At 44.2% G+C, this 22,967-nt stretch overlaps 1 protein-coding gene across 4 annotated transcripts; it reads left to right on the forward strand.

Moving 5' to 3' along the window:
- Positions 1–3,144: 3,144 nt before the first annotated feature.
- Positions 3,145–12,975, forward strand: LOC112266686 (G-protein coupled receptor 4). Of its 4 annotated transcripts, XM_024444374.2 has the most exons (4): positions 3,145–3,510; positions 6,353–6,445; positions 6,884–7,042; positions 10,929–12,975. In XM_024444374.2, exon 4 carries the CDS (start codon positions 10,970–10,972, stop codon positions 11,960–11,962), a length of 993 nt encoding a protein of 330 aa, XP_024300142.1. In that variant the 5' UTR covers positions 3,145–3,510; positions 6,353–6,445; positions 6,884–7,042; positions 10,929–10,969; the 3' UTR covers positions 11,963–12,975. The 4 variants fall into 4 exon arrangements, with proteins under 4 accessions (XP_024300142.1, XP_024300140.1, XP_024300139.1 ...); XM_024444372.2 differs by lacking the exon at positions 6,884–7,042; XM_024444371.2 differs by lacking the exons at positions 6,353–6,445; positions 6,884–7,042 and having other exon boundaries at positions 3,146–3,510.
- The last annotated feature ends 9,992 nt before the right edge of the window (positions 12,976–22,967 follow it).

Genomic DNA, 22,967 nt, shown 5'->3' on the forward strand with positions numbered 1-22,967 from the left:
TGCATGCACTCAGTTGCTAGAGCACGATTGGCCGGCCGGCCCAACGCCCCCCTAACGACACTGGGCCAAATGTGCGCCGCCTAATGGGTCTCCCGGTCACAGCCAGGTGTGACACAGCCTGGAATTGAACCAGGATCTGTAGTGACACAGCCAGCACTGTGATAAACTGCCTTAGACTGCTGCGCCACTCTGGCCCTTATAGGCTACATTTCTGTTGAATTTGTGATTCTTGAGCGTAACCAAGCCGTCACTTCTCCAGGGGCGCAATATTTTATGTGTGGGAGCGTTTCAGGAACTCAATCAAGCTAAGTGCATATTCTATAGTCATAGCTGATGTAAAATGTCCTACATGGCAGTAGCTAATTTGAATCTGCCGGGAATAAGACTAAATGCCCATTCTGAGCGCAACACACACACATACACACACACACACACACACACACACACACGCCATAGCAAGAGAGCACGGAGGGTGCCGAGAAAGTAAGCCGTTTTCATAGTATCAGGCTACTTTTACAGTAGCTAGGCTACTTTTACAGTAGCTGGGCTACTTTTACAGTAGCCCATCACACAATGACTTTGTAATGCAGAACAGAGTGAAAGTTTGCCTACTTGTTTCAGTAGGCTACACACTGTATGGGTCCTACATATAACACGTACCAAAAATGTAGGCCTATTTGAAATGCAGCCATATACACAACAACTGACTGTCGTGTCGCACACAAGAAAGCACCAGGCATTGAAAAAAAACACAATTTTTTCAGGACCATGGACAGAAGGCTACCTCCAGTCAGCGCAATGAAAGGAGGACTTTAAAAACAATGCACTTCCAATTTCAGCATCACCTCAGAGCGCAACAAATAGGCTACATTGGTCATTGTCACCATGCCTGTCGAATAATGCAAAACTGTATATCGATCAATAGCAATTAGACCCGCAAAAGCGAGCAATGACATTAAGAATCACAGATGCATCTAAAGTATGCATTGAAGTAAAAAGCAAAGGCTTAAACTATATGTTACATTACAACAACAAAAAATCTGCCAAACAACCAGTAGGCTTACATGAGGGAAAACCAATGAAATAACCCTTCTGGCACAGCGGATAGGGCCATAAAGGTTGTAGCTTATCATTTAGACAAGTTTTTTTTGCCTCCTCCATGCTGTGTTGAACCTCTTGAGAAATCTCTGATTCCATTCTCCTTCCTGACGAAATATACTTGCCAGGTCTACTAGTTCAAATGCCAGCTGGGCTTTCCGTTGATGTAACATCACTCAGTAAGCTCTTTAGAGTGGAGAAGGAATTTTCACACACTGCTGTCGATGTCACAAATGTTAATCCAAACCCATATTTCAGTGCCAACAGCACAGTCGGCATTGATGACAAAGGCCTGACGAATCTTTTAAAGACCACTGAGTGGGATCCATTTGTTGCTGGCTGTGGTTGCGATTTCACTTTGCAAGAGTCAAAACAATCTGCTTCCACTGGTTCAGTTTTGGTTTGCTCAAACAGGTCCGTCAGGTGCAAGTTACTAGTGGCTGGGGAAACGGCGGTGTAGGTGCTTGTCATGATGTTACCCTTGTGCAGCTGGTGCTTGGCCCTGGCTCTCCTCCATCTTGTTGGTCAGCAGGCAGTATGCGCGATGGACGGGTATTACATTTGCTGCAAGGCTCCTTAACCTCAGCCCAGTGGGTAGGCCCAGTGGGTAGGCGCAGTGGGTGGTAGGCCCAGTGGGTGGTAGGCCCAGTGGGCTGCTCGGTAAGCTTGGCATCGACATGGTGGTCCTCCGTTTTTATGCTCTTGGCAGTGCCTAGCCATTTTCAAAAATCCACGCTAATTAGCCAACTATAAATATTCAGCTCACTGCTACCAAAACTTAATGAAGCTAGTAGCTACTAGCTAGCCCATAAAAACGGTCAATTTTACCCTGCCCTGGGTGGAATCCAATGAGTTTCCTAAATGAAGGTAATGAAGATGGTACCTTATGACAATGAATGGCTAGGTGCCCAATCACAATGCATTTTGGGATTTTAACTACTAAACATTACATTATTACATCCCCCTCCTCAGATCATGAGCCCGTACCCAGCATAGCCTCTATCCCGGGTCTGTGCTACTGGCAGGCCCGACAACTCTGCATTGGCAAAATTCATAAACCATTTGTTATGTTTATGGGGAAACAAAACTGGGGGGTATGTCTAGGGGGTCCATGCCATGTCCGGCTTTGTCACCCCCCGTACTTTGCCAACCCATAGAGGCGGCTCTGTCTCTCGTTTCGTCTCTCCATCTCCCTGTTGAGTATAACACATCCTCACTTCCAGACAGATTTTCCTCTCCAACTCCCAAATTCTAATTTCTGAAATCTCTGAAATCTCTCTGAAACTTATCACCACTGACAATTGTAGACTATCTGCTCATTTACCCACATACCTTCATGCCTTCCTGTACATTTCCCTGCAGCAACGTTCATTCAACAACAACAACAAAAAATCACTTCGGAAACTGCTGTGAAGCATTCAACCTTGAGTGCATATTGAGAGAGCTATTACAAGACAAAATGCAAAGATGGGATGATAAATATTAACACGGAGTGTAGGGCAGGTCTGTTTATAAAGGATATTCGTTTCCCATTCCCAGTTGAATTGTGACTGTGATACACATATTTCCCTCCTCTGTTAATTAATAGGCAGATGCCGTCCAAGTCATGTAATCTCCGGATGTGATTTACTTCTGGTATGGAGATGACGTTAGAGACGACCTGACCCGTGATGAATCATTTTAGAATTTTCACTGATGGTTTCAGTCCAGGTTGACGTGTGTATCAGATTTCTACGCCAACAGGAATAGCCCATTAGTCACATCTAAAGATACTTTTGCTCTATTGTGTTATTGACTCACATTGCCTGTGTGTCTATAATATCGGTTGCTGCGGATTGCTCTCTTGTGGAGGAAATGACCATTGTGATCAGCCTGACTGCCTGTCAAGTTGTAAGTTTCAGTCTGAACGATCCATCTAGGGGTTGCTGGGGAGTTAGTGTGTGAGAAGTGTCTACCCCCCGCCCTGAAGTAATTACTTCTCAAATGCACGTGTATGCTGAAGGAAACTCCCTCCTCCCCTAAACATCACTTCCCCTCTCGTGTCTGACTTATTCTCTCTCCGTGTCTCTCTCGTGCATTGGCTGTCTGTCTGACATCTTGACTTCAGTGAGTGGACTGACTGCTAATGGTTGGCATTTCCCCATCACAGAGGAGAGGACGTGTACTGGGTTGAAAACCATCAGTCTGTCGGTTGTCTTCTCTCATCAGAGTGCTTCTAACCGGAGTGGGCACAGCTCTCTTCCTGTCGTCATGTGGGACTCTGGTCTGGCAGTAACTCAAAGGTTCTGAAGCCTCCCCTCAGGCTGTCTGAATGGACATCTCCTGTGCCTGAGGGTTACTGAAGGAGACAGAAGTTCTTGACCCACTTTGGAGAACCATTGTCGACAACAAGCTGAGTCCCACAACTGACAGGTGAGGTCTTGATGATAGCGCTTTTGTCAACTTTTTCCTTTCGGATGGAGATCAGACATTCTCTGGAAGTTAGTACACAGAGTATCACTGTATGTTTTAGAAGATAAGACATACACATATTGTCTCAAATTGATTGAGAGTCCTTGAGGTCTCAGTTCAATCTCTTCACAGATGCACGTCTACGCTTCCTAAACATTGCGCTGACAAGATACATTTGAATTCCGTTCTAAAATAACTCCCCCCCCCAACACACAATTTCCCCTGTTGCTCTGGCCCCAGGATGACAGTGGTAAAAGGAAACCTGTAGCAGTGTGAGTCAGTCTTACTCAATGATTAGACTATAGAGGTCTGGGAATGTAGCCAGTGACTGATTCAACGTTCAAAAACATGCAAATTGCTCCCACAAGGGCAAAACAGAGGGTTGATTCTGAGAACTGTGGAGGACTGTCTGCTGATTGAGAACAAAAGTGGACATTTTCAAGGATGTAAACGAGTTACGCTTTGGGACCGTTGGGACACGAGACTATCTGTGACCTGGGAGATCTTTCGTCTAGCTGTCACTGTTTATTAATCAGACAGGACAGATAGCTTAACAAGTGCATTCTTCAGGTCAAACATGAGATAATAAAACTTGCCTGGGAAAGTAGACCTACAGTGTTCTCCAGTAATGCACTGGAATGTACAGTTGAAGTCTGAAGTTTACATACACCTTAGCCAAATACATTTAAACTCAGTTTTTCACAATTAATGACATTTAATCAGAGTAAAAATCCTGTCTTAGGTCAGTTAGGATCACCACTTTATTTTAAGAATGCGAAACGTCAGAATAATAGTAGAGAGAATTATTTATTTAAACTTGTATTCCTTTCATCACATTCCCAGTGGGTCAGAAGTTAACATACAGTCAATTGGTATTTGGTAGCATTGCCTTTAAATTGTTTATCTTGTGTCAAATATTTTGGGTAGCCGTCCACAAGATTCACGCAATAAGTTGGGTGAATTTCGGCCCATTCCTCCTGACAGAGCTGGTGTAACTGAGTCCGGTTTGTGGGCCTCCTTGCCCGCACATGCTTTTTCAGTTCTGCCCACACATTTTCTATAGGATTGAGGTCAGGGCTTTGTGATGGCCACTCCAATACCTTAACTTTGTTGTCCTTGAGCCATTTTTCCACAACTTTGGAAGTATGTTTGGGGTCATTGTTCATTTGGAAGACCCATTTGCGACCAAGCTTTAACTTAACTGATGTCTTGAGATGTTGCTTCAATATATCCACATCATTTTCTTTCTTTATATTTGCATACTACTGTTTGTACAGATAAACGTGGTAACTTAAGGCGTTTGGAAATTGCTCCCAAGGACGAACCAGACTCGTGGAGGTCTACAATTGTTTTTCTGAAGTCTTGGCTGATTTTCTTTAGATTTTCCCATGATGTCAAGCAAAGAGCCACTGAGTTTGAAGGTATGGCCTTGAAATACATCCACAGGTACACATCCAATTGACTGGTCCAAATGGTGTCAATTAGCCTATCAGAAGCTTCTAAAGCCATGACATAATTTTATGTAACTTTCCAAGCTGTTTAAAGGCACAGTCAAGTGTATGTAAACTTCTGACCTACTGGAATTGTGATATAGTGAATTATAAGTGAAGTAATCTGTCTGTAAACAATTGTTGGAAAAATGACTTGCTTCATGCACACAATAGATGTCCTAACTGGGTTGCCAAAACTTAACTTTGTTAAAAATATATTTGTCAAGTGGTTGAAAAACGAGTTTTAATGGCTCCAACCTAAGTGTATGTAAATGTCCGACTATTCTGTAAGCACATTCGTTTAAAAAAAAAGTATAAACAGAGTTGTTGTTTTTTTAAGGAAGAGGAAATGAGTCTGTTCGAGCAAAGGGTAAACACAATAGCGCAGTTATCAAGAACGCACCCACGGTGGCCACATAGATACAGCATTATATATGTGGTGCCGTGTCAGCATTTGGAAAGATTTTTATCAGCAGTTATGAATTTATTTTTGGTTAAGAGTCAACGGAACATTAGTAATCTAGACCAGACCGTTCTTTATTTCCTTGTTACTAAGAAGGGCTTGTTAGTAAGAGGGGAATACCACGGTTACTCACAGCTCAAGCTATCGGTATGCCACCGACACCTACGTTCAGCCTTTTCACTTTTTCTGATGAACGTTGTCACGGGCGCAAAATGTTCAACTAACGCAAAGATTATTCCATCAATGTCTCTGAAAGTGAAAGATGTTTCTAAATTACACAGTGATTATTGGAGGCCAAATGGCCTGACTAGATAGTAGATTGCACCAGCATAGCAGAATGCTCTGATTAATGATTAGCACGTTATGGTCCGTCATCTTTCAACAAACCAAAGTACAGTGTTCAGGTTGCCCAATTCACCGTGGTAATAATACAAAGGAAAATGTGCAGATCGTCACATAGTCAACGCTCATTCTTATTGGCTGCAAAATGCCTACTTTAGGTAGGCTATTTGCCGTCATCCACATGGTGAGAACTTAGATTAATGACAGATCTGTGGATCAACCATAGAATTACCCTTTAAGATCCATATCATGAGCATTAACCCACGGAATAGGAACGAGTGCTTGATCAGTCTGGATTACATACTAATTATATACTTTAGAGCATATTTACATCACATGCCAATTCATGCCAATGTATTATCATCCACTTATACCATTAAGGGCCTTCTGTTTCTGCACACTGACAACCAACAAAGCCTGAGTGTGGGATGAGGATGGAAACATAGCAACATCATCTTCTCAGCCCCATCTTTTTAATTTTTAAACAATTTCCTGTTTTATCTTTCAGAACTTGGCTTTTCTCCAATTCGAGCCAAACAACACCTTTTAGTGCAATAATTCAAAAGAAGACTTTGTATTAGTCCATCAGAGAGCTGAGAAGGTAATTATGCGATTGCCCTACTAATCATCTGAAAACACATGTTGGTGTATGTGGTATCGAAAGGAACATAGATGTCCATCTTATGAATGGCTGCCACGTTTCCCAGAACCTAATTGGGATTTACATTGGAACAGTGATGTTTGTTTCATGTGATCGTCAGACTTGTTTGCATGTCTGTTTCAGGAGCAAGCGAGCACAGAAACGTAGATCTGATTATCAGTGTGTAGTACCAGTCCGAAAATGTCATCACCAATTGATTGATAAAGTTACTGCCGCGGGACATATTTTCTTCCCGCTATGACCGTAGCACCCCTGTGACCTTATTAGAACTATGTCCTTCCTTGCATTTCACTAAAGTATTTAAATAAGCATTAAAGCTACGTACTGTTCTGCTGTCAGTCTTATTGCCTCCAAAATATCTGGTTAATCCCATCCCAGGGCCTGGCTCGGGCACATTGAACGTCACGATGAAGTGCAAATGCTCTCCCGCGAATCACAACCTGTGCCGTGGCAGATAGTCAGCCAGTTTGAAACCATGCAGAACAATAACCATGGAAAATGTTGATGCAATTTACTGGACAGCGGCATTAACATGAGGTAATTTAAACCCGTTAGGAGGAGGGAGCCAATGACAGTAACTGCTATCATACACAGAGGGGGTCAGACAATATAGAAGGTCACAAATCTTGAAATTGGTGAGGCTTTTCAAACAAAGTATTTAAAAGTGGAGAGATGGTTTCACAGGCAATTTGGAGTTAGCCAGTTCCACTGCAATAAGGCTCAAATCGATATTTGTGAGACCATGACTAAACCTCAGAGGCCCACTCATATTTTCCATCCAGAGCCCATTATCAAGCTCAAATAGTATGTTACATTTCTGACTGTGTCAGAGTGGATAGCCAAAGGGTTTTTATCTTTTTCACACACAAACAATTTTGTCAATGAAATGGGTTGGAGCAAAGTGTGATGAGCTGGATACTGGGATATTAAAAACGATTGTGAGTAAGAGGATGCCATCTTTTGAGGGATGAGTTCAACTCATATGTGCTATATATATGCTATATATTCAGACCCCTTCACTTTTTCCACATTGTGTTACGTTACAGACTTATTCTAAAATTGATTTAAACATGTTTTTTCCTCATCAATCTACACACAATACCCCATAATGACAAAGTGAAAACAGGTTTTTAGAAATGTTTGCAAAAGAAACAGAAATAACTTACTTACATAAGTATTCAGATCCTTTGCTATGAGAGTCAAAATTGAGCTTAGCTGCATTCTGTGTCCATTGATCATCCTTGAGATGTTTCTACAACTTGATTGGAGTCCACTTGTGGTAAATTCAATTGATTGGACATGATTTGGAAAGGCACACACCTGTCTATATAAGGTCCCACAGTTGACAGTGCACGTCAGAGCAAAAACCAAGCCATGAGGTCTAAGGAATTGTCCTTAGAGGATTGTGTCGAGGCACAGATCTGGGGAAGGGTATCAAAAAATACCAGCAGCATTGAAGGTCCCCAAGAACACATTGGCCTTCATAATTCTTAAATGGAAGAATTTTGGAACCACCAAGACTCTTCATAGAGTTGGCATCCTGGCCAAATTGAGCAACCAGTGGAGACTGGCCTTGGTCAGGGATGTGATCAAAAACCCGTTGGCCACTGTGACAAAGCTCCAGAGTTCCTCCGTGGAGATGGGAGAACCTTCCAAAAGGACAACCATCTCTGCCGCACTCCACCAAACAGGCCTTTATAGTAGAGTGGCCAGACGGAAGCCAATCCTCAGTAAAAGACACATGACAGCCCGCTTGGAGTTTACCAAAAGATACCTAAAGGGCTCTCAGTCCATGAGAAAGAAGAATCTCTGGTCTGATGAAACCAAGATTGAACTCTGGACTGAATGCCAAGCGAGACGCCTGGAGGAAACCAGGCAACGCTCATCACCTGGCCAATACCATCCCTACGGTAAAGCATGCTGTGGGGATGTGGGAGACTAGTCAGGATCGAGGGAAAGACGAACGGAGCAAAGTACAGAGAGATCCTTGATGAAAACCTGCTCCGGAGCGAGCGCACAGGATCGCAGACTGGGGGGAAAGTTCACCTTCCAACAGGACAACAACCCTCATCACACAGCCAAGACAACGCAGGAGTGGCTTTGGGACAAGTCTCTGAATGTCCTTGAGTGGCCCAGTCAGTGCCCAGACTTGAACTCGATCAAACATCTCTGGCGAGACCGGAAAATAGCTGTGCTGCGATATTACCCATCCATCCTGGCAGGGCTTGAGAAGATCTGCAGAGAAGAATAGGAGAAACTCCCCTAATACAGGTGTGCCAAGCTTGTAGCGTCACACCCAAAAAAGACTCAAGGCTGTTATCGCTGCCGAAGGTGCTTCAACAAAGTACTGAGAAAGGCTCTGAATACTGTAAATGTGATATTTAAAAAATACAAGTTTTTGCTTTGTCATTATGTGGTATTGTGTGCAGATTGATAAAGGGGAAAAAAGGCTGTAACATAGCAAAATGTGAAGGGGTCTGAAAAATGTCCGAATGCACTGGATGTGTCTCTGTGATTACACTTTATGGGCTCTATTCAATCTGTAAAGCTGAAGTGTTACAGATTCCGCGGTCGAAATGTGAAGGTCATTGAGCCGACATATGCAGTGTTTACTGTGAATGCAGTCTCCTGCCAAAATTTTAAATTTCAATCAAGCTTTAAAGCTGAACTTCCGCAATGCGGATTGAGTAGAGCCCTATGTGAGTAACTTTCTACTAAATGAGACTACAGGAAGATCTAGGAAAGACAGACTAGTCTCATTTATGACTCAAGACTGTGTGGAAATACAACTTTCCTGGTTAAATACATGTTTTTTAAATGGCAAAGACTACCGAAACCTGATTTTGTAACACAGGTGAAAATCAAGCTTTTCTGATCAAAAACACATTGTGCCTGTGCCAAAGAACACTAAGGTAACCTGCCTAAATTGCTACGGGTCAGTAGTCCTCACATCTGGAGCCATGAAGCGCTTTGAAAGGCTGATCATGGCTCACATTAACACCATTATCCCAGAAACCCTAGACCCACTCCAATTTGCATACCGCCCAAACAGATCCACAGATGATGCAATCTCTAATCCACTCCACACTGCCCTTTCCCACCTGGACAAAAGGAACACCTATGTGAGAATGCTATTCATTGACTACAGCTTAGCGTTCAACACCATAGTGTTCCCTCAAAGCTCAAAAATAAGCTAAGGACCCTGGGAGTAAACACCTCCCTCTGCAGCTGGATCCTGGACTTCTGGACCGGCCACCCCAGGTGGTAAGGATAGGTAACAACACATCCGCCACGCTGATCCTTAAAACAGGGGCCTCTCAGGGGTGCGTGCTCAGTCCCCTCCTATACTCCCTGTTCACTCTTGACTGCACCGTCAGGCACGACTCCAACACCATCATTTAAATTTGCAGATGAAACAACAGTGGTAGGCCTGATCACCGACAACGACGAGACAGCCTATAGGGAGGAGGTCAGAGACCTGGCCGTGTGGTGCCAGGACAACCTCTCCCTCAAAATGGTCAAGACAAAGGAGATGATTGTGGACTACAGGAAAAAGAGGGCCGAGCATGCCCCCATTCTTATCGACGGGGCTGCAGTGGAGCAGGTTGAGAGCTTCTAGTTCCTTGGTGTCCACATCACCAGCAAACTAACATGTTCCAAGCACACCAAGACAGTCGTGAAGAGGGCACGACAAAACCTATTCCCCCTCAGGAGACTGAAAAGATTTAGCATGGGTCCTCAGATCCTCAAAAGGTTCTACAGCTGCACCATCGAGAGCATCCTGATGGGTTGCATCACTGCCTGGTATGGCAACTGCTCGGCCTCCGTCCGCAAGGCACTACAGAGGGTAATGTGAACGGCCCAGTACATCACTGGGGCCAAGCTTCCTGCCATCCAGGACCTCTATACCAGGCGGTGTCAGAGGAAGGCCCTAAAAATGGTCAAAAACTCCAGCCGCCCTAGTCATAGACTGTTCTCTCTGCTACCACACGTCAAGCGGTACCGGAGCATCAAGTCTAGGTCCAAGAGGCTTCTAAACAGCTTCTAACCCCAAGCCATAAGACACCTAATCAAATGGCTACCCAGACTATTTGCATTGCCCCCGCCCCCCTCTTTTACACCACTGCTAATCTCTGTTGTTACCATCTATGCATAGTCCCTTTAATAACTCTACCAACATGTACATATTACCTCAACTAACCGCTGCCTCCGGACATTGAATCAGTACCGGTACCCCCCCTGTATATACCTCGCTATTGTTATTTTACTGCTGCTCTTTAATTAATTGTTACTTTCATTTCTTATTCTTATCCATATTTTAAAAAACTGCATTGTTGGTTGGGGCTCGTAAGTAAGCATTTCACTGTAAGGTCTACACCTGTTGTATTCAGCACATTTGATTTGGATTTGTTTGTGTTTTCAGGAACTACTCCAGTTTGGACCTGAACAAAGATAGAGAAACAGATGGATAAAACAAACTTCAACTTGACTTGCGTGACCATCTCTAATAGCCCTATCAGTGACTTCCTGATGGGCATCTACATCCTGGCCTTTATCCTGGGCTTGGCCTTTAACCTATTGACCCTTGGCCCCATCGTCCAGCAGGTCCGCAGCCAGAACACCCTGGGGGTATTCCTGCTCAACCTGTCCCTGTCTGACCTACTCTATATCTTTACCATGCCTCTCTGGATCAACTACTACCACCGGGACCACCACTGGAGCCTGGGCAGCCTCTCCTGCAGCGTGGCCGGCTTCTTCTACTACTCCAACATGTACCTTAGCATCTACCTGCTGTGCTGCATCTCTGTGGACCGCTGCCTGGCCGTCACCTACCCCCTGAGGACCAAAGCCTTCCGCAGCGTGCGCTACGCCTGGGTGCTTTGTCTGGTCGTGTGCGTGACTGTCATGTCCGGACACGGCCTGGTGCTGTTCAAGGACAACCTGCAGGACGCCCACGATGACACGCAGGACCGCTGCTACGAGACCTACCCCATGCCGCAGCCCGTGGCCCTGTTCAACCTGCTGCGGGTGGGCATCGGCTTCCTGCTGCCCCTGCTGGTGCTGGGGCTGTGTTACTGGAGGATCATGGGCCAGGTGAAGCAGAGTGAGGGGCTGGGGGAGCAGGCTAAGAGGAAGATACGGCTGCTGTCCTTCGGGGTGATCGGGATTTTCTCTGTGTGCTTCGCCCCCTACCACCTCCTCCTGCTGACCCGCTCCCTGGCCTACTACCACATGGACGAAAAGATGTACTGTCAGTTTGAGCAGAAAATGCACTTCCCTTTCTCGTGCACGCTGGCCCTGTCCAGCCTGAACAGTGTGGTGGACCCAGTGCTGTATGTGCTGGTCAGTAACGGGGTGAGGGAGGACATGAGACTGTGCTTCTGTGGGAACAGACAGGGTCAGAGGGAGAGAGAAAGTCCCCTCTCCACTGAACCATGGAACACACATATGATCTGATTACATACTGATTACATACTGTGTGTTTGTGTGGAGGGTTGGGTAGGTTACTTTCTAAATGTAATCCATTAGTTACTAGTTGCCTGTCCAAAATTGTAATTAGTAATGTAACTTTTGGATTACCCAAACTCACTCTCAGTTACTTTTGGATTGCCTTCCCTTTTAAGAGGCATTAGAAGAAGACAAAGGATCCATTCAAAGCATTTGGTATGTCATCATAGTGGTCTCTGACTCACCCAGGTGGAACAAACTGATGCTTTTTCCAATGCTGAATTGAATGTCATTGAGAAAACAGAATGTTGTCATAAGGTGTCTGAATTTAAAAGTAGTCTAAGTAATCATGTTGTCGGTAATCTGGCTAGAATATCTTTGCTGGTAACGTAAGTGAATACAGTTACAGTTTTATTGTAATCAAATGACGTGTAACTGTGAGCGTGTGTGTTGTATTTACGCCCTTCGTCTATTGCAGTAAATCCCTTCCGTGCACATTGTAAAAAGGACGGCATGTTTGTTCTGTGTGACTTCAATAACATGTTCTTTCATATCAACCCACTTTCATAGTCAATCAGGTTGTCTTTTTAAAATGTTCAAAGAAAAGCCTTTGTGAAGCTTTTCTTAACATTCCGCTTGGTGATGAGGATGGGTATTGTGTTTCTGAATTGGAGCTTTCTATTAATGCCTGTCCTCATTGGTAAGGAAAATCCTTTCAAAGGCTGTCTGTTCTGGCTTTATGTTATAGGATTGCTCCGCTTGAAGGGCCCTCGACTCTCTTCAGGCCTGCCACGGGTTTTTATTGACATGTGCTTGGTTTACAAATGAACCTTCTTGTTCTAATTTGCCTGTTTGTGGACTGACATGAATCAGAAGAACATTTGTCAAGTATATATATACTGTATATCCCAAACTAAATCTACGTCATAAACAATACTGGCGTTGAAATCAAAGAACATACAGTACTGGACATTGAAGACATGTCGTACAAATGTTCACCCAATAAACATAAAAGGAAGCTACCCAAATGTGCATTTGTTCTTACGTTTCCATGTACAATTCCATTATTGGACAAATCAGTTCCCCTCTCAGTCCATCAAGGTAAAATATTAAAAAAAACACAAATCCAGCGCTGGAAAACAATGAACTGCCTCATCAATTTAGACACTTAGTCAATACAGCTCTTTAACAAATGCTCTGAACATGAGAGGTCACTGTAGACCGTCGCTTTAATTACGGAGTGTGATGCTGATTTATGTCGGTTGGCGCCCACCCCGTCGGGTTGTGCCGTGGCGGAGATCTTCGTGGGCTATACTCGGCCTTGTCTCAGGATGCTAAATTGGTGGTTGAAGATATCCCTCTAGTGGTGTGGGGTCTGTGCTTTGGCAAAGTGAGTGGGGTTATATCCTACCTGTTTGGCCCCGTCCGGGGGTATCGTCGTACGGGGCCACAGTGTCTCCCGACCCCTAATGTCTCAGCCTCCAGTATTTATGCTGCAGTAGTTTGTGTCGGGGGCTAGGGTTAGCCTGTTATATCTGGAGTATTTCTCCTGTCTTAACTGATGTCCTGGGTGAATGTAAGTATGCTCTCTCTAATTCTCTCTCTTTCTTTTTCCCTCTTTCTTTCTCTCTCTCTGAGGGCCTGAGCCCTAGGACCATGCGTCAGGACTACGTGGCCTGATGACTCCTTGCTGTCCCCAGTCCACCTGGCCATGCTGCTGCTCCATTTTCAACTGTTCTGCCTGCGGCTATGGAATCCTGACCTGTTCACCGGACGTGCTACCTGTCCCAGACCTGCTGTTGTCAACTCTCTAGTGACAGCAGGAGCGGTAGAGATACTCTGAATGATCGGCTATGAAAAGCCATCTGACATTTACTCCTGAGGTGCTGATGTGTTGCACCCTTGACAACCACTGTGGTTATTATTATTTGACCCTGCTGGTCATCTATGAACATATGAACATCTTGGCCATGTTCTGTTACAATCTCTACCCGGCACAGCCAGAAAAGGACTGGCCACCCCTCATAGCCTGGTTCCTCTCTGGGTATCTTCCTAGGTTTTAGCCTTTCTAGGGAGTTTTTCCTAGCCACCGTGCTTCTACACCTGCATCGTTTGGGGTTTTAGACTGGGTTTCTGTACAGCACTTTGACATCAGCTGATGTAAGAAGGGCTTTATAAATACGTTTGATTGATTGATTGATTGATGTGGGGATGGGACTTACTGTAGTCCCTCTGTTCCCAGGTGGGGGTTGGGGGGGTGGGGTATTTGTGGGGCTCATGGTTCCTATCCTAGTGGCGGTCCCCTTTGATCCTTACATTCTGGATAAGAGCTCTCTGGTGCTGATGAGGAAAGCTGAACAGAAGACTCAGGAGACGCTATGGCTGACAGAGAGCACGGCGCCAATCCGGCCTCACTGACATCTAACATAACGTAAAATGAGCCGTAATTAAAACAGTCCATAATCAGCAGACCGCCCCACAGGCCATAATTAAAACGGCCAGCGATGTTACGTCTCTGTTGCTGCAGTTACGGAGAGGGATGGACAATTATCCACTGCTTTCAGAGCGTTTATTTGAACATCGCTCCCAAAGCAAGGTCATGTCGGCTCTGCTTGATGATTTGGAAGAAAACGGACATTAGCCAATAGGTATGTCTCATGAAGCAAATCCAATAACCAGCGGTGAGAAGGAAAGTTTGTAATGGAATCACTTACTACAATCCAATATAACGGTCTTTGCATGGATGAAATGACGTTTGTTCTATCTGCTCAGCGCTGATCAGATGATAAGAGCTGAGAAGAGAAGATGATTAACTAAATCTGACAGGAACGATCAGGTTCCAGACACGGTCCAGACTCAAATGGTTTTGGAACACAATCGGCCGCCACATTCTTTGTTGCCAAAAGGGGGGTTCAATAATCGCTTCTCGGTGGCAAGCATTTCTGTGACCTTCCTTAGCTCCGACAGTGGAGAGAGTTAAAGAGGGACAGCATTGAAATTGCAGGTTATCTTGCTATGTGTGGAATGGTGTTCAATGATTCACATGATAGCATGCTGCTTGTCAATAAAGCTCCCACTGTGCCCGTCGATACTGTAGCAGGCTGAGTGGTTGGCATTTTACTGGTGAGACCAGTTGTGTACGACGTGAATGCTTGCTCTGATTCTGAGCTGCTCACGGGGACTAAACTCTTGAAATGAGACGCACTGAAAAGCACAGATTTATCTGTCATATTGAATTGGTTTCATGAGGGCTGGGGACAGCCTGTTTACAGAAGGAAGCCCCCCTCTCTTAGAGATAACGATAAGGTACTTTCACATAGCTATAAAAAAAACTGTAATTTCCATTGTAATTTCCTCTCTTTACCTCACTGAATGACTGTTGGTCTGTCTCAGTGCCAGAGCCTTGTTGAACATGATGCCAAGGAAAGATATGCAGACAGTGCTCATTTTGGAGACTGTGAACATTCTTCAGAAATACAACTAATTCAAGATGGTAGACTAGGTCCTACTTCTCTAAAAGCCACGGGAGTGGTCCGGGTTTCTGCTTGCTCTGTTTGTTACGCTGCGCCCGGGAAACTACTCATGAATTATGTATGTTGCAAAAGTGAGTTTTGTTTGCGAAGACAACATGTAAATCTAGGATCTTTATAAAGGCAGTGCCTCATTGAAAACCAATTTCCTCTGTCTAAGGGTCCTTGATAGATCTCATCAAATTATGGAAGAATATTAGATTACCTAAACCCTTACTTCCATGTGTACCATTTGTGAAAGCAATGTGCTAAATTATGCATGAACTGTAGCAATATAATGTTATTTTATAATCTATTAATGCAGCTCTCTAGCATTCAAGCACAAATGGCCTAGATGAATGGAGTTTTCAACCTGTGATAGATGTAAAGTGATGCTAATAAATTAATGTGACTTTAACCCTTTCTGGGCTACGCAGAAGTAAAATGATCTTGCGAAAGTTTGTAATTTACTGTTTCACTTCTGGGGGCGGCAATTAACAATTGTGAAGCAAAGGAGATGATTGTGGACTTCAGGAAACAGCAGAGGGAGCACCCCACTATCCACATCGATGGGACAGTAGCGGAGAGGGTAGTAAGTTTTAAGTTCCTCGGCGTACACATCACGGACAAACTGAATTGGCCCACCCACACAGACAGCGTGGTGAAGAAGGCGCAGCAGCGCCTCTTCAACTTCCGGAGGCTGAAGAAATTCATCTCGTCACCAAAAGCACTCGAACTTTTACAGATGCTCAACTCCAGCCACTTTAATAATGGAAAAATTGATGTAAAAATGTATCACTAGCCACTTTAAACAATGCCACTTTTATGTTTACATACCCTACATTACACATCTCATATGTACAGTGGGGAAAACAAGTATTTGATACACTGCCGATTTTGCAGGTTTTCCTACTTACAAAGCATGTAGAGGTCTGTAATTTTTATCATAGGTACACTTCAACTGTGAGAGACGGAATCTAAAACAAAAATCCAGAAAATCACATTGTATGAATTTTAAGTAATTTATTTGCATTTTATTGCATGACATAAGTATTTGATACATCAGAAAAGCAGAACTTAATGTTTGGCACAGAAACTTTCGTTTGCAATTACAGAGATCATACGTTTCCTGTAGTTCTTGACCAAGTTTGCACACACTGCAGCAGGGATTTTGGCCCACTCCTCCATACAGACCTTCTCCAGATCCTTCAGGTTTTGGGGCTGTCGCTGGGCAATAGGGACTTTCAGCTCCCGCCAAAGATTTTCTATTAGGTTCAGGTCTGGAGACTGGCTAGGCCACTCCAGGAACTTGAGATGCTTCTTACGGAGCCACTCCTTAGTTGCCCTGGCTGTGTGTTTCGGGTCGTTGTCATGCTGGAAGACCCAGCCACGACCCATCTTTAATGCTCTTACTGAGGGAAGGAGGTTGTTGGCCAAGATCTCGCGATACATGGCCCCATCCATCCTCCCCTCAATACGGTGCAGTCGTCTTGTCCCCGTTGCAGAAAAGATGATGTTTCCACCTCCATGCTTCACGGTTGGGATGGTGTTCTTGGGGTTGTACTCATCCTTCTTCCTCCAAACAAGGCGAGTGGAGTTTAGACCAAAAAGCTCTATTTTTGTCTCATCAGACCACATGACCTTCTCCCATTCCTCCTCTGGATCATCCAGATGGTCATTGGCAAACTTCAGACGGGCCTGGACATGCGCTGGCTTGAGCAGGGGGACCTTGCGTGCACTGCAGGATTTTAATCCATGACGGCGTAGTGTGTTACTAATGGTTTTCTTTGAGACTGTGGTCCCAGCTCTCTTCAGGTCATTGACCAGGTCCTTCTGTGTAGTTCTGGGCTGATCCCTCACCTTCCTCATGATCATTGATGCCCCACGAGGTGAGATCTTGCATGGAGCCCCAGACCGAGGGTGATTGACCGTCATCTTGAACTTCTTCCCTTTTCTAATAATTGCACCAACAGTTGTTGCCTTCTCACCAAGCTGCTTGCCTATTGTCCTGTAGCCCATCCCAGCCTTGTGCAGGTCTACAATTTTATCCCTGATGTCCTTCCACAGCTCTCTGGTCCTGGCCATTGTGGAGAGGTTGGAGTCTGTTTGAGTGTGTGGACAGGTGTCTTTTATACAGGTAACAAGTTCAAACAGGTGCAGTTAATACAGGTAATGAGTGGAGAACAGGCTTCTTAAAGAAAAACAAACAGGTCTGTGAGAGCTGGAATTCTTACTGGTTGGTAGGTGATCAAATACTTATGTCATGCAATAGAATGCTAATTAATCATACATACAATGTATTTTTTTTTACAATTTGTATTTATTTATTTTTTTCAATCATACAATGTGATTTTTCTGGATTTTTGTTTTAGATTGCGTCTCTCACAGTTGAAGTGTAACTATGATAAAAATTACAGACCTCTACATGCTTTGTAAGTAGGAAAACCTGCAAAATCGGCAGTGTATCAAATACTTGTCCTCCCCACTGTATATACTGTACTCGATACCATCTACTGCATCTTGCCTATGCCGCTCTGTACGATCACTCATTCATATATCTTTATGTACATATTCTTTACACTTGTGTGTATGAGGTAGTTGTTGTGGGATTGTTAGGTTAGATTACTCGTTGGTTATTACTGCATTGTCGGTACTAGAAGCACAAGCATTCCGCTACACTCGCATTAACATCTGCTATCCATGTGTAGGTGACAAACAAGATTTGATTTGATTTGGATTACCTTTGTGCAAATGGAGGAAGTGAAGTCTCCTCCCTAGCAAATGGAAACTATAGGACAAACCCCTCCCTTCTGCTAATTTAACCTGTGTTTATCATGGCCAAAAAAGGAAAGGTTTGTTTTCATGAATTATTACTACATAGCCAATTTTGACTTAGTGCAGACCGTACAACCCAATCGCGACTAGTCCAAATAATCAATGATGAAAACCCAAAACCAGGAGCTACTGCTTGTAATCACATAATTCTACGTGAGCCTTGAAACATTCTCGCCATTTAAATCTGTCCACGAGAGATTAAGGCCGCTGAAGCTTGTATATGATCATGCTACATAAAATGGCTGTATGTATAGAAAACACTTGACCAATGAGCAGTTTGAAAAACAATATCAAGGGCTAGGCACTCTGTGGAACAAACAGTTATGATAATCTCCCTGATATGCATGTTTTGCGTGTGTGTGCGTGTGTATGCTTGAAGACACTTTTGAAGACACTCGTCCCCTTATGTATCCTCAAGTCTTCTCATGTCAACTACGGCTTGCATACACACTTGTATACACACGGTTGATCATGTTCGTCTGAGGATCTCCGCAGCTCTCCTTGAAGCCTACACAGTGTCCCATTCACTTCACACAGATCTGTGTAAAATATTAGGGTTGCAACATTTGTGGACATTTCCACTCATTTTTCAACCCTTGTAAAAACAATGAAATCTCATTGCTACACTACAGGAAGAAAGCACAACAAGACATTTGCTTTCAATTACGAATGTGGAAAACGTTCCCTCACCCTGTCACTAAAGAACGTCATGGTCTTGCAGTGTGTGTTGGTACTATCAATGCCAAGCTCCCTTAAACATTGATATATGGTACCCAACATGAATCCAGAGTGAGATACAACTAAGCTCTTAGAGGAGTAGAAAATAGAAAACAGATATCACAAAAGATAAGTACTTCAGATCCAAGCTAAAAGCGAATCTATTGTCTCTCAGTGCCACATCTTCCATTACTGCTAAATGTGGCATGGAGCAGCTATAATGAACATACTAGTAACAACTGACAGATTCCCTGCCACACCACTCTCACAGTTGGTGTTCCAATGTGTGTTATAGTGAAAATTAGAAGTGTTTTTAACACGGGAGGAAATTGAAAAGTTGGAGTATAGGTGTAAAGAAAAGGAGAATAAAGTAGGCCGATTGAAAATGATATTTGTATTTGGTGAAACTGCCATGTCTGTTTTCGATATTACAACAACAAAGACGTTTACTTTAAACATCGAACACTCTTGTGTCCCTGTTACCGCAATGCTGGATGCCCCCTTTTAATTTCATCAACAAAACAAAAACGGTAACAAAGGCTCTGGGGGGGAACAGCGGCGCTCTTTCCCCTTCTACAGATTTCAACTCTATTCAATCTGTGGCGCTGAAGATCTGTTTTGTAACAGGATTGACAATTAAAGGTTATGTTCCCGTGGTAGCAGAGACTGCATTCACGGTAAACATTGCATATGTCGGCTCAATCGGAAATGACTTCTAAAATGTTCACACCGATGTTCCGAGATACTTTGGCGATACGGATTTTCATACAGCCCTAAGGAAACACACGCAAAGCTCTCTCTACAAGTAAAAACTCCAAACAGGAAGTACCAGTGACGCGCCCAATTGGGAAGTGGTCCGATGAAGCGGATGCTAAGCTACAGGACTGTTTCGCTAGCACAGACTGGAATATATTCCGGGATTCATCTGATGGCATTGGAGTTTGCCACATTAGTCACCGGCTTCACTATTAAGTGCATCGACAACGTCGTCCCCACAGTGACTGTACGTACATATCCCAACCAGAAGCCATGGGTTACAGGCTAAAGAATAGAGCTGTCTCTTTCAAGGACGCTACAAGAAATCCCACTACGACCTCCGATGAGCCATTAAACAGGCAAAGCGTCAATACCGGACTAAGATCGAATCCTACTGCGCTGGCACAGATGCTCGTCGAATGTGGCAGGACTTGCAACTGCCACGGATTGCGACGGGAAACCCAGCCGTGAGCAGGATTGGAGTGTAATGGATTACAGCATGTAAACATCATTAAAGTGACTAGTGGTCCGTTATTAAAGTGGCCAGTGATTTCATGTCTATGTATATAGGAAAGCGGCCACTAAGGTGCAGGGATGAGTAGCCGGGCGGTAGCCGGCTAGTGATGGCTATTTAACAGTCAGATGGCCTTGAGATAGAAACTGTTTTTCAGTCCCAGCTTTGATGTACCTGTACTGACCTGGCTTTCTGGATGATAGTGGGGTGAACAGGCCGTGGCTCAGGTGGCTGATGTAATTGATGATCTTTTTGGCCTTCCTGTGACATTGGGTGCTGTAGGTGTCCTGGAGGGTACAGTGTTCCCCCGGGGGTGCGTTGGGCAGACTGTACCACCCTCTGGAGAGCCCTGTGGTTGCGGGCGGTGTAATTGCCATACCAGGTGGTAATACAGCCCGACAGGATGCTCTCAATTGAGCATCTGTAAAAGTCTCTGAGGGTCTGAGGGGCCAAGCCAAATTTCTTCAGCCTCCTGAGGTTGAAGAGGCACTGTTGCGCCTTCTTCACCACACTGTCTGTGTGGGTGGACTATTTCATATCGTCAGTGATGTGTACGCCGAGGAACTTGAAGCTTTCCACTTTCTCCACTGCAGTCCTGTCGATGTGGATAGGGGGGTGCTCCCTCTGCTGTTTCCTGAAGTCCACAATCAGCTCCTTTGTTTTGTTGATGTTGGGTGAGAGGTTATTTTCCTGACACCACACTCCCAGGGCCCTCACCTCCTCCCTGTAGGCTGTCTGGTCAGTGTTGGTAATCAGGCCTAGTTGGAGGCGTGCGTGGCCATGCAGTCACAGGTGAATAGAGAGTATAGGAGGAGACTAAGCGCGCACCCTTGTGGGGCTCCTGTGTTGAGGATCAGTGAAGTGGAGGTTTTGTTTCCTACCTTGACCAACTCCGAAAAACTCTTCTCTGCTGGCGGCGTACTGGAGCAGCCTCTGTGATAAGTTAAATTGCCCTGCGGGGTACGAACAAAGGATTGAATTCAGAAAGTCGTATTCCTAGTTGTAATACTGGTGAGTTACTGCCTCTTTGATATCCAAAAGTTATTTCATGTAATAACACAAAAAAAAACATTCTGGGCTATAATTTAAGAAGTAACACACAAAAAAACGAAATACTGCAAAGTTGCTTAGGAGCTAGAAACAGAGCTGGCATGTCTGTCGGTGCCATCTTACCAAGCATCAAGTCTGGAGAAAACCTGGCACCATCCCTACAGTGAAGCATGGTGGTGGCAGCATCATGCTGTGGGGATGGTTTTCAGCGGCAGGGACTGGGAGGCTAGTCAGGATCGAGGGAAAGATGAAAGGAGCCAAGTACAGAGAGATCGTTGATAAAAACCTGCCCCAGAGCACAATTTTGTTGTCAGCAGGACCATACAGCACTGAATGAGAGCAAATGTGACTTGGAAAGTTGTCTATTATTCAGCTACCAAAAAGACAAGCCTATATTATAAATATTCATAGTTGATGTTTCCACGTGTTATATTTCTGTGTTTACAGGTATATATTTCCAAGATGAATTAAGATTTCGCAATGCTGTTTGTTTGTGTATGAAGGGAAGACCACTGACTACTTGTATTTCACATTTAGCAATATCAGCGCTTGTTAAATTTGGTTACATGAGTTTATGTAGCCCACCCCTCTCCAACCAGGCAACATTCTGCACATTTTGAGTTTAGGTGGTACATCAAAATATCTATTAATTTAACCACTTTTGCATTAAAATGTGTTTGGTTGTCCGTCGGTTAGAGGTATCTCAAAAACCAAAGCTCATTTTGAGGATTGGCCACTCGCCTAATATTCTTGTACTTCTCTTTCTATAAAATGTTTTTATTAAATTACAGCTCAAATCGAGACCATTTCAAATGTGCGATTAATCACAGCAAATCCTGCGGTTAACTTGATTCGATGGCCCTAATTTGCAATGCATGTCCGTGTTGTAAAGCTCACGTGACTCAGTCCCTCCCTACATGCCACACATGCACACACACACACAGGGAGAAGGGACTTATCTGGGGAGCTGGCGCCAGCGAGAGAGAGCTCTGTCCCTAGGGTTCATCCGTAGACTATACACTTATCTCCATAAGCTGCAACTGCTGTTGTTGTGTGTTGAGCCCGGCTGGTCCTGGGAAAGACGGGCTATATCCAGGCTTTCTAATCCCATTACTGTAATGGCTGCCAGATAGGATAAATTAAACAAATTAGCATGCACACACATTTAGCACCATGGCATCACTGGCCCATCTCACACCTCTGCCCTTTGTTAAGAGCCACTTCCTGTGGCACTTGTCACTGCTACTGGTCTAAATAGTTACATCACATTGCTATTGGTGGGTGTGCATGTGTATATTTCATTGTTTTGTCTGTGTGTATGTGAAAACCTGACAAATGAAATAGACAAAAAAAAAAAGAACAGTCATTTTTTCTTCCCACGTATGATTTCACAGTCTTTTTAATTAGCAAAGGAACAGGATCGGGGGCGTGCGTCATGCAGACATTATTTTCGGAGGATGGAGGGGATGGTACGTTGGAGCTTTTTGCATTTTTTTTTTTTAAACACCCGAAACATCTTCTTCCTGCAATCTAGAGCCATAATCATTATGCCTAATTCCTACTAAAAATATATATTTTTTCTGCATAGTCAGCATACCTCTTTACCTGTTCAATTGTCATTTCAATGAGGGTG

The sequence above is a fragment of the Oncorhynchus tshawytscha genome, linkage group LG14, assembly GCF_018296145.1.
Source record: "Oncorhynchus tshawytscha isolate Ot180627B linkage group LG14, Otsh_v2.0, whole genome shotgun sequence".
NCBI classification, from domain to species: Eukaryota; Metazoa; Chordata; class Actinopteri; order Salmoniformes; family Salmonidae; genus Oncorhynchus; species Oncorhynchus tshawytscha.

Bases quoted from the DNA above. Each gene is read 5' to 3' on its own strand.
- LOC112266686 (XM_024444374.2), top strand. From the start codon at position 10,970: ATGGATAAAACAAACTTCAACTTGACTTGCGTGACCATCTCTAATAGC.